The 12,348-nt window shown below is 39.6% G+C and overlaps 1 protein-coding gene across 4 annotated transcripts in view; it reads left to right on the top strand.

Annotated features, from left to right (window-relative positions):
* The window catches only part of LOC131257999 (uncharacterized), a 43,455-nt gene extending 32,786 nt beyond the window's left edge, over positions 1-10,669 (top strand). For 2 of the 4 annotated variants that reach the window (XM_058259020.1, XM_058259021.1), the window contains 2 exons: positions 3,542-3,666; positions 8,707-9,305. In XM_058259020.1, coding sequence (XP_058115003.1) covers positions 3,542-3,666; positions 8,707-8,932 — 351 coding nt within the window. In that variant the 3' untranslated portion in view covers positions 8,933-9,305. Of the gene's footprint in view, positions 1-3,541; positions 3,667-8,706; positions 9,306-10,028 lie in introns of those variants that run through there. The other 2 variants (XR_009177759.1, XR_009177760.1) reach the window with 2 other exon arrangements.
* The last annotated feature ends 1,679 nt before the right edge of the window (positions 10,670-12,348 follow it).

A 12,348-nucleotide genomic window follows, 5' to 3' on the forward strand; every position in this document is an offset into this window, starting at 1 on the left:
GGAAATGCAAAGAAAAGGGGGAAACATGGAGAAAATGGTGTAATTTTTCAGTGAAGCTTCAGGACATGCCTAAATACACATTTACATATTCAGAAATGAAAAATTTGCAAAAAGAATGCATTAAATAATAAGTTTCCATTTAATGAGGACCAAAAGGCATGCGTTGTCGTAAGAAATCACTCAAATAGTAATCAAAATGAGTTTATATAATACCAATGCAAGCTTACAATAATTAAGACATGTAAAAGTAAACGAATTAAAAAAAATACACATTTTTGGCCATATTTCATCCCCACATTGAGTGATGAGGTGGCTTGTAATCATTGTCCGGATCCTGTTGCAGTTGAGAGTAGTACTGTTGCCCAACATGTTGGCAGTACTGTTCTCAGGTCATCCTCTGCTCGTACCAATTGAGGAACTCTCTTATGTACCTTTGATAATCATCCTCCCCGAACTGTACGAGTACGCCTACACGTGGGTATTGCGTGACATACATCGACGACATTTGCTGAGTAGAGTCCATGATTTGGATTATTTAGATTGCTATACAACTATATGTTGTGCATAGTTTGGAGGACCTGTTTTTTTCTTTTTTAAAGATTATGATGAACTATCATAGAAGTCTAACCCATAAACAGAGGTGTAATTGGAACCAAGTAAAAATATATATTGTCTGTCCACCATTTGCTCAGATACAGGGAACATTGACGAGGTATTTTTGAAATTGGATTTGGGTTTGTTGGTGCTGGAAACACAAGGGAGGATGCATTTGGTCCTTATCCCATGAAAAACCGAGGCAGTAGCTTCCAACCTCCATATATTGATGCCAACTATTCGAGGGGAGATTGGGGCTTTTAGTTTTCGCCTTCCGCCTGATCTGTGGCCTCTGTGGTGTGGCTGCTGGCCTTTGTATTTCCTTCTTTGCCTTTTCTTTTTGAATAAAGTTACAAGCTGTTCATAAAAGAAAAGAACTCTTCGAAGGGTGGTCTGTGCATGGACTTGCAACTGCAATTCACCTTGATAAGAATTTGCAAAGACTGGAACTTGTCTTGCATGGTGATATTTGTGAGTGCTCACCAAAAAGATGAGAAACAACCGTGTCATGCCTTTTGAAGTTCAGAACCTCAGCAAATTTCCATTGTGCAAAATCCGTCACTGGTAACGATCCAATGGAAAATCAATAGTACTAATTGTGGTCCTTGTGGAGCATCTCTGGCAGTTGATTTAGGTTAGATATGTAGTTTCAAATAATGGTAGGCAGGGCTTCCGAGCTGACAAGGTGAAATTTGTCCTGGCCATGTTTAGAACAGTCTGACCTTCCATTGTTCCACATTGCTCTCTCCAAATCTCGGTTTAGGTATGGGTAAGTCTAGTAGTTTTTGTAGAAGAAGTAGAGAGAGATGAGAGAGAGGAGGAAAAGTTGAGAGAGAGCTCAAAGCGTGACCACCTCTTTTTCTTATTCTGTTTATATGTAGGGTTTCCTCTATCTACAAATTACATCATAACCCCCTAATAAATATAAAATTACACAAAAGACGCTACTTTGCATATTTACAACCAAACTCCTATATAACAAATGAATGTTCCAACACTCCCCCCCAAGTTGGTGGATGAATATCTGTCATACCCAACTTGCTCGAAATCTCTTGCAACATAGGAGAACTGAGCGCCTTTGTGAAAATTTCAACTAACTGTGCAGTTGATTTGACGAATTGAGTGCACAACGTTCTAGAGGAAATCTTCTCTTGAATGAAATGGAGATCTACTTCAATATGTTTCATCCTTTCATGGAAGACTGAATCAGATGCAATGTGGATGGCAACTTGGTTATCACTGTAGAGAGGAGTAGCAAAGTTGATAGGGAAATCAACCTCTAACATAATAGATCTCAACCATAGAATCTCACAAGTTCCTATGGCCCGATATTCTGCTTCCGCACTGGATTAGACACCACTAACTGTTTTTTTACTTCTCCAAGTCACCAGATTACCTCCAACAAAGGTACAATAGCCAAAATTTGACTTTCTGTCAGTTGGATACCCTGCCCAGTCAGTATCAGAATATCCAGTAATACGAACATATCCATGATTAGCATGGAGAAAACTGCATCGTGGACAAGATTTCAAGTATCTTAGTATATGGTACACATCATCAAGATGTGACGATTTTGGCGAATGCATGAACTTGCTAACAACACTCACAGCCTGAGTGATATCCGGCTTTGTAATAGTTAAGTAGATCAGCTTCCCAACCAATCTTTGGTACATGCCAGGGTCTGTTAGACTATCACCCTGAGATTCATGTAAAGAATGCTTTTGATTTATAGGAGATGAGGTAGGCCGAGCACCAAGCTTACCAGTCTCATTTAGCACTATTGAATCATGTTGAGCCTCGGAAACATGAACTTCCAAACATGGTAACATACCTATACTCAGTTTGTCTACCTTTTGCAAGTTTTTACAAGTAACTCTTCCAATTTCTATTAGTTACTTGGATTCTTTATTTTTCCAGCTAGACGTCTTACCTGTTAACTTGAATCAAGGTATTCAAAATAGGTTACGTAACGGTAACGGTCATAACCGTTACACGTTACAGGGTTGAAACAGCCGTTGCAGAAAAAACAGGCCGTAAAGGCCCTGTAACGGTTTTTTCAAAAAATAAAAAAAGCCGTAACGGCCAATATAGGGGCCTTTACAGCCTTTATCATAACAGTAATGGTGGTGGCCATTACGGCCACCGTTAGCGTCGCCACTGTTACCGTCGGAACACCTTGACTTGAATATATCATATGGGAATGCAATGAAGCTATCTTGTATGCAGCAGAACTAGACTTGTCAATGTTTCAGCTGTGGCAGTCATTCAGATCATCATACTTCATTTTCAAGTTTCAACATGAACCACCCCGATTCACAGTAGTTAATTCTGTATCTATTTATATTAATGGTGACAGATTTAACACCTTCGGTGTTGGTCAACGTCATCAGTTCTGCCATCTTGGGTCTTATTTGTATTTTAAATTCTAGTTCTATACCCATTGATTTTGCAAGTGCTTGTTCTGCTTTGCATTGATTTAGACCAAATGAAGTTGTTACACTTCTTCTGAATCATATATAGATGAATTATATGATCCTCAGGCTGAGGATATGTGCAGCATCCTCAAGACTATTTGTGTTAATGAGGCCCATGGTTTTGCAATCTTGACCATTGATATGATTGGCCCAACCATGGATGGACCATTCACAAAACTGTACCAGACTGGAAGATCCTAGCCCTCCACTCATTAGCCTTCTTTCTAGTGAGCATGGTCTTTATTCTACTCTGACCATCCATTTGAGGGTTAGGATTTTCCAAAATATGCCCATCTGATTAATGGCCTGGATTGCCCAACCTGCACAAGCTCAGGTCCCTTTGATATCCTCTGGTTGTGGATCATATAATTCTTCCTTGTATATTGCTAAATGTGATTGTATATTCATACTAGCGTTCAGTTAGATCCTCCAATTTGCTTATAGATGCCCTGTATTGTCTGGTTGGTGTGTAGGAATGGGCAGCTGAGCATTGTTCTGCTCCTTTTCGAGCCCCTGAGTTGTGGGATTGTCCAAGCCATGCTGACATTGATGAGAGGACGGATATTTGGTCTCTAGGATGTACTCTCTACGCAATAATGTGAGGACTCCTTAAAACTTTCATCTCAATGTGACACACATTTTTTGATTTACTATTTTTGTCATTATTCTATTTTCTTCTTGTTAATTATTTGCATTTTCAGCTAAATGTTATATTTAAGAAAATGTGTTTCTGTTGGTTAATGTATAATAAAACATGCTTCTTCTGTTGGCTAATGTATAAGACACGTCCTTGTAGCATTTTGGAATAGAGGCATGCTCCAATGGTACTGGTCCCACCATAAGCTTACGGTGGCACTGGGCAGATGTGGGGTCCAGCGATGCTTTCACAGAATCCAACCTTTCCATAAGATGCGTCACCTCAGAAAACCTCCAGGGCCCAAAATCAGACTGATCAAAAACTCAGATGGGCCAAAGCTCTGGGAACGTATTGAGAGGGAACACCACCGTTGATTAGCACGGAGGACCCACTGTGCTGTGTATATATAGTCAAGGCCATTCCTACCTTTCATCCACATCTAGATGAAGCGTCATGCCAAGGTTCAGGCTGTTTTGCAACTCATTTGGGCTCTTGTAGAATTCAAGGGTGGGCATTCCCGCACTGCTCGTTCCATTTGCTTTGTCCCACATTTCTTTAGGATCGGGCTGAGTTTTGGGTTGGAAGGGTTTTCGAAGGTGACACATCGTATAGACGGGTTGGATGGTGAACATACATCATCATCATGTGAGCCCCACATCTTTCTGGTACCATTGTAACATGTGCGCTCCTTTGGAATATCAGCTGCGATAAAAGAATTATCCATCGTTGAAGAACACCCCAGCTGGGTTGATTTAGATATGAGACACTTTTAGTACATGAATATAATGCTTGTAAAGGTTGACATAAACTATAAAAAGGTGATTTGTTATTGATAGGAATCCGGATGGGACCACTTGATGTCTTATGAATTAAAGTTGTAGGCAATATTGTCAAAATTGTTATCGTGTCACAAATCGTAAAAGGGGTTTAATCGTATCGAATCGCAAACCGTATCATAAATTGTAAGATTTTTTCTAATTTTAAAATATACATATGAAAAACAAATAAAAAAATATAAGTAAATCAGAAAAGATTAAGAATTCATTAATCATCCATTTCCCTTCAACTTGTACCAAAAAAGTAATACATATCATGATATTATCAACTGAGAAAATGGATATGGTATATATATCATGATATTAAAGGATTCTTGCCTTTTCCCTTCGTTTTCTTTTGTTGTCTTTTGAAAAATTTACCTTAAAAAATATGCGATAATCCTTGAATAATTTTTTTCTTTTATACCTTTCTTAAGTGTAGAATCATGTTAGAAAAAATGGCATTTGATTCCATTGTGAATAGTATCTTGATTTCTTTGTTTTGAGTTTTTGAATATCAAAATCCCCAAATCTCCTCTTGCTCCTCTATCTCTAAAGAAAAAATTGAGGACATATTTAATAGGGGGGGGGCCTTTTTCATGTTTTATGAGCAAAAGGGTATATAGAAAGAAGAAAATTTGAAAAAAAATTAATAATTGAATTTTAAGTAATTTTTAGGCCCATTTATGTAATCTACGATTATCGTACAATTCATACGATTTGATGCGATTCTTTGGGATTTGTGATTTGGGTGTACAATTCAAATCATACACTTGTACGATATGATATGAATCGTAAGATTCATTTTGTAAATCGTATGATTTTGATAACATTGGTTGTAGGATACTTTTCATCAGCAAGCATACAGTCTGGCTTGCTGGATTCTGTACTTCTGGGAACCATCAGTGATCTAAGCTGTTGAGATGGGAACCTCACTATTATATGCCATGAAAATCCCATTAGGAGGTCCTAACCTTTTGATGAATGGCCTACAAATAGATAGTTGGCAAGAAAATCCTTGCAAGGGTCCACATTCAAGGGAAAATAGTCCAACAACCAAATGTTTAGGATCTTTCATTCCGAGCAGTTTTCAGGTCATTCCCCATTCACGATTGGCCCATAAGATCAATGTGTTGGATCAATGAGCAATTGCTTCACATTTGCGTGTCAACAAACTGCAACTTTGCTGATGAGGACCCTATAATTATGAGAGTCACTATGCTCTAAAAGATCTGTCTGCAACTAACCTTCACTTGGAAGTCCAATTTGTTAAGCAGCTGAAAAGGTCACATGTTCTTCTGTAAAATGCATAACTGCATGGGGTTAGACGCGGGAAACACAGGACTCCCCTCTGGCGGATAGCTCTCCTCGCGGTTTGGTGGGCTGTTTGGGTTGAAAGGAATGATCGGTGCTTTAACGACAAAGCCAATTCAGCGGACCTTATCAGGTTTAGGGCTATTCATTATGTGGTCGAATGGGCTACCTACTCTTCTAAGCCCACAGATTGTAATTTTGATTTTTTAGTTGCTTAGCAGTTTTGCTATCTCAGCAGAGCCGTGCTTTCTCCCTTTGTTGTTTCTCCCTTTTTTCCTTTTAATAAAATTCTCTGCGTTAATTCTCAAAATTTTTTTTAAAAAATGCATAACTGCTACCTTTTCTTATTTTCAATAATATACAGAATTTTTATTGACCATGCTAAGAGAAGTCACAAAGGTACCGTTCCTTGAGTTAGATTGAGGAAGGGAGTGGATATGAGAACCAAGAGAGGCTTGGCCCTTGATAGAGTAGAATGGCACATCAGGATTCATGCAACCAAACCCAATTAGTTGGGATACGGTTAGATGATGATGATGCCATGCTGTACATGTTGCAACGTGGAGACGATATCCCTTGTACATGCGTGCGAGCTTACCAAACCTCAAGGATTCTTGCCTGATTGAGGTAAATTTCAAATTATTCGCATGAAGAGTAGACAAAAGGGACTGTTCTAATCCGTGTTCCTTGTAACAAAATTTTTGTTGTTGTTGTTGTTGTTGAAGGATGATAATTTATTAATGGAATGACAAAGCCGAAAGCAAAAAAAAGAAACAGAAAAGAAAATCCACAGCGAAAACTTTATTCGAAGCCACTGCCCATTCAAAGACACAAGATTTTGCTCGAAGAAAGATTCCTCTTGGACTGCCACATGTGTTTCGAAAGCATATATTGTTCCACTCCTTTCATATAGCCCATAGCTCGGCTAGGAGAGTCTCTAGACCTTAGAATCACCTTTACCAAGACTGCCTATGTGCCACTGCCTGAAAAAATCATCAACCAATCTCGGCCCAACCCAAGAAACACTGAAAAGCCCAAAGAATCTTCCCCACACTTGCCTAGAGAACAAGCAATGCATGAAAAGGTGATTCACCGACTCATCTTACCAACATAAAGGACAAGCATTAATTATGGCGCCTGTTTCTCAAATTATCAATCGTTAACACCCTATTCCATCCAACTAGCTATGTGAAATCCGCCAAGTTGGAGGGGCCCCTATAGTACCAAAGGAAGAATGCGTGCGCTTCAACCCCACCACTAGGACCAACTGACATCATAGAGGAGATGTGACTGAAAATTCCCCCCGACTTCAAGTCCAACCACCTCACTGAATCAATGCCTACCGAAAGAGAAATCCCCAATAGCTGATTCAAAAGAGACCAACTCTTCAAATTCGTCCACATGGAGGTCCCTTCGACACAAGGGAACCCAAACCCTCGATCCTCTTGAGACGAAAAACAATGATTAATTGAAATATTAGGGTCCACAGCCTCTTGAGCAAGCCTTGGTAATTGATCTTGGAGCTTCTAATTACCTAGTGACACATCCTTCCAAAATCTCACCCTAGAGCCATCAACCACCCCAAAACCCACCCACTTAGAACCACATCTTTAAAATCAATTATAGAATTCCAAACTTCCGCAAATCTACGTGAATAGACACCTTTTTGGTCGACCAACCTCCCCGATCCACCCCAAACTTGATATTATCTCCTTCCATAAACCTCCCTCCTCCGCACCAAATCTCCAAACGCATTTTCCCAAAAGAGCCTTGTTCATAAGACCCAGGTTACGAATCCCCACACCCCCTTCCTTTTTTGGCCTACAAACATCAACCCATTTTGTAACATTGTGTTTATGAAGGGAAAATGGTATCTGTCCTTGAACCAACCTATATTCTTTTCCTTGTTCCTTTTAACCTTATGTTTATATGAAGGTATTAATATTATTGTCTATCTGTCCATGAATAGACTTATTGTAGCATTTCAATGTTGGAGCCACTGCTTCTGCCCATTCCTTTTATTACATGCACCTTCTCTTTTCTAATTTTTCTCTCATGACTACACGACGAAACAAAATTAGCGCATGCATCTGAATGGGTGTGTGTAAATGTCAATTACCTTTAGGGGTTATTTGGCAGCTTGGATATCAGGGGATTTGCATTCAAAACCTCTAGGATTTTAAATCCTTGAGATTTTGAATCTTTCATGTGTGTTTGGAAGCTTGGATTTTGAATGCTGAGAAACCCAGAAATTGTTTGGCACCCTGGATTTTGACTTAGAATTATATTGTGTATATTCATGTGTAAATGAATTTGATGATGTAACTTGTCTCAAAATTTCCAAGATAATCAATATGATATTGGGACCATAGATTACAACAGTGAGGTCCACATGCTAGTCAGTTTAGATTGAACTAACCTATGCCATGTGTACAATTTGTGTGTGCATGTGTCAAGCGCCATACGCACCTGGAGTATCAAAAGGAGGATTTGAAATCCTTGGATTTTGCACAACAACAATACGGGAGGATTTCAAAATGGTCCTCTTTGAGGATTTTGACTTATCCTCTAAAATCCTTGCTGCCAAACGTCCTCTCAAAGGGGTGAAATGGATTTTGAATCCGTTTCCCCAAAATCCCTGCACACAAGCGACCCCTCAGCAATTGAATCTTTTTGCTATTCTACCTTGTTGGGAATGCTTTAATCTTATGATTCAGCCAATCAACATTTATTAAATCACTAGTTATAAGAGAAAATGATACATCGTATCATGTCTCACATCTTTTGCAAGATATGTACCTGCATTTACTTGCGTACTGGATAGTTTCTCTGTTCTTGCGGTCCTAGATTTATCTTTCGCTGCTGCTTGCAGGTATGGTGAATCTCCCTTTGAGTACGTGCTTGGCGAATCTGGAGGAAGCTTACAGTTGGCTGTCATGAATGCCCAGATAAAATGGCCCACAGGGCCCAACCCACCCTACCCCGAGCCTCTCCATCAGTTTGTGACATGGATGCTCCAAACGCAGGTTGCTCTCCGTCCACGCATTGACGACATCATAATTCACGTGGACAAGCTGATATCCAAATACTCTGCTTGATCAAAATGTCAATGTATAAAGTCAAATCAGGAAAAGAGAAAAAAGCCCGCATGCCCCAGATAGGACTTGGCGCGAATCCCTGTGCAACTTCTGGCTTTCATGCGAGAAATCCCATTTGGGCATACATGGAATCTATTTCAGATCAGTTCTGGTTCGTCGTTAAGGTAATGTTTCATTTTGTAGTTTTAGTGAAATGATCATTGATTCAATGTTGGTTGTATCTCTCTACATGCGTTCATATTTTTATGAAGTTGATTTTTGAGATTTAACTCTTGGGTTTGGATGAAAAAAAAGGGCTTAAGATCCTCCTTAGGTGTATAAAACCAAGCCTATGCATTTATAACTCAAATAAATTGCTGTTCAAATTCCGTCATACGACTGCATGTAACATTGTCTTCATGACATTTGAATCTCATTACTATTTGCATCTGTTCAAATTTATTTATTTTTCCCCCTTTGGATGTTAACATGCCTGATTGAACCCCACACCTCGACTAAAATTTCAAGAACCCAATGGGAGGCTGAACCAGCGAAGGGGATAGTTTGGTCTGCTTTGGTTTGATCACCCATCTTGATCCTGACATTTCATGATCATTTCTTATGGGTTTCTCATGTACCAGAAACATGAGTACGGTAGTGGTGGATCCCGTCGTGGATGGAGGGGAGACCGTGATTAGTACAGGTTGAAACCGTCTGTTTTCGCTTTATGAGTTTGAACTTCTGGCCATCATAACTTTCATCTGTCCATTTGGCAACCAGTGGTTGGGTGGTTAGGATCTATCTATCACTGTGGTAATTGAGCTTTGTTCCCTCCACAATGAACCCTATCATTTGGGTAGTCTGGATGGAACCGATTGAGTGCCATGTGCATGGTGGATGAAACCCCATCAGTTTAAAAAGTGGCGTCTGGTCATGTATTTCTAGCCTTTTTCAGTGATCAAACCATCAACAACTAGCCTTCTTCAGCCTTTTTTCAGCGATCCAAACTGTCAGTCTAGTCCGTTCTCATCCAAACTCGTTGAAGAGGTCTGCTATGGTGTGTAAAAACTATTCTGACCATCCATCCTTATCGGACCCTGTCCTGCTCCTTTTTCAGGTATATATGTGGTAAAAGCTTGTGTAGTCTGAGGAGACTTTGTATGATTCAGTCAGCAGCATTATGGTGCATTGTAATGTGTGTTTTAAGTGTACCAGTGCAGAGATTAGCTGATGGCTTTAAGAGAGAGCACCAACAATACGATGGAAAAGAAAGTCTAAGAAGCCGACCTTTTAAGGGAAGGAGGGTTACCTCACGGTCTCTTTTTGGCTTGAAGAATTGAGTTCCAATTTGTGGTCAATTTTATTGCGACCAACACGGGCCAACGCAAAGTGGTTAGCCGTCACATGGCGAGGCTATCTTAATTAAAATGAAGTTGTCAAAATAGTGAAGTTGGTCATCAATACAACGAAGTTAACTGTTAATATGTAAGAACCAACAACAAACTAACTGCCGACCCACAACCGACCATTAATGGTCGATTAGGTCAAAATTACCATGGCCGAATGAAGGGCTAAAATGACCAATTTAATGACTGAAACGATTTCCAATAACCAATTTGACTAGGGTATCCTTTATAATGGGAATCCCAGGAACATCAAAAGAAATGGCTGTCCCAACGGCCAATTTGATGAAGAACTTTCAATTCTGATTCAATGTCTTTTCGTATTATCTAAATGCAAAGAGATGTGAGGTGCATTGTTTACACTTGATTTGACACGACCAAATTAAATGACTTGAAAAACGTCACGTGAGGGTCAAATACTGCACGTGGTGAAGATGAATTCTAATGCTAAGAGATTAGATGTGTTTGTATTGCAAAGCATTAAATGTAAGACTCTAACAAAAGCAACTCTCTGGCAAAGCATTTAAGGCGAGTACAGGGAAGCTCTCTAACAAGGCTTCATTTACATGTTTCAAAGATCGGAATGGTCATGGCAAGAGTGATGGCCTACGAGAGCATACACAATTACATTACTTGTTGGAAACAACCCTCTTGTACACGTGGCTGAATTTGGAAGGCTACACTTACGTGAAGTATTAAGGAGATTTGCATGAGATCACACGGTTAGCCATCGTAATCTCTCACATTACTAGAGACCGCGCTTCACTGTAGGCTCTCAAGCCTGTAAAAACAGCACATAGCAAAGAGCTATAGGCCCTCACCAATCCAACAAAACAACTTTTTCAGCTCAATGCTGCCTATCAATCTTTCGTCACGCATGGATACTTATCTTAGTTTAGCATAGCCTAGTTTAACCTTTCCGCTTCTGTCAAGCAATATGTTGCAATTAGTTCGAATCGATTAGCGTAGTTTAGTCTAGTTTTTCACTTTTGTCTAATGCATCGTTGGATTTGGGTTTAGGGCCCGTTTGGCCGGGTGGATTGGAAGGGATTGAATGGTACTAGGGTGGATGGCATGGATTTTTAGGTAATGATGGTGTTGTCAGTGGATTGTCTTGAGATCCATGGGATTGCTCTATCCCTGGATTGCTATATCCAGTCTGTTTGGCACGCCCGGCCAATCCCGCAAAACAACTTTTTCAGCTCAATGCTGCCTATCAATCTTTCGTCACGCATGGATACTTATCTTAGTTTAGCATAGCCTAGTTTAACCTTTCCGCTTCTGTCAAGCAATATGTTGCAATTAGTTCGAATCGATTAGCGTAGTTTAGTCTAGTTTTTCACTTTTGTCTAATGCATCGTTGGATTTGGGTTTAGTAAATCATTCATGATCACCCCACTGTGGAATATCCCATAATCTACAAGTCCTTAATGATTTCCTTGCTCATAGCTTGTTGACCAAATCATGATTGTCTTACGAATGTCCAAGTCAAGAAGACCATCGATCGTCCACGACCGTCTCGCATCGCCTGCTCGAACCACCGTCGTTAATTTCTATTACTTTATTTTATTTATTTATCGATTGTATTACATCTACATTTATATTAATAAAATCGGCATTTGGCCTTTTATTTCCTGTTTTCTTTCTTAATGTTTATTATGTTGAGGAACCTAATCAAACTATCACCTTTGTGATAAAAGTCTTTATATTTAAGGTAAAAATAACTCATCCAAAGTACTAATCCTCTTCTTCATAAATTAACAGATTTCTTGTTAATTGGCGGTTAAGTAGTCTAGCCAGCCAATACAAATCTGCTCCTAATACATTTTGTCGCCAAGGGCTCAAAGGCATTTGGTTCGAAGCGGATATAACTTTGGCATGTATCACCATAACACACTACTGGAAGCAATCTGTGTCCTATAGCCCACTGAGGAATCTCTGTGGGGCCTACCATGATGTATGCATCTTATCCATGCCGTCCATCCTTTTTACCGGCTCTTTTTAGGGCATAAGCCCATAATTTAAGCATATTCA

Source organism: Magnolia sinica, chromosome 10, assembly GCF_029962835.1.
Source record: "Magnolia sinica isolate HGM2019 chromosome 10, MsV1, whole genome shotgun sequence".
NCBI classification, from domain to species: domain Eukaryota; kingdom Viridiplantae; phylum Streptophyta; class Magnoliopsida; order Magnoliales; family Magnoliaceae; genus Magnolia; species Magnolia sinica.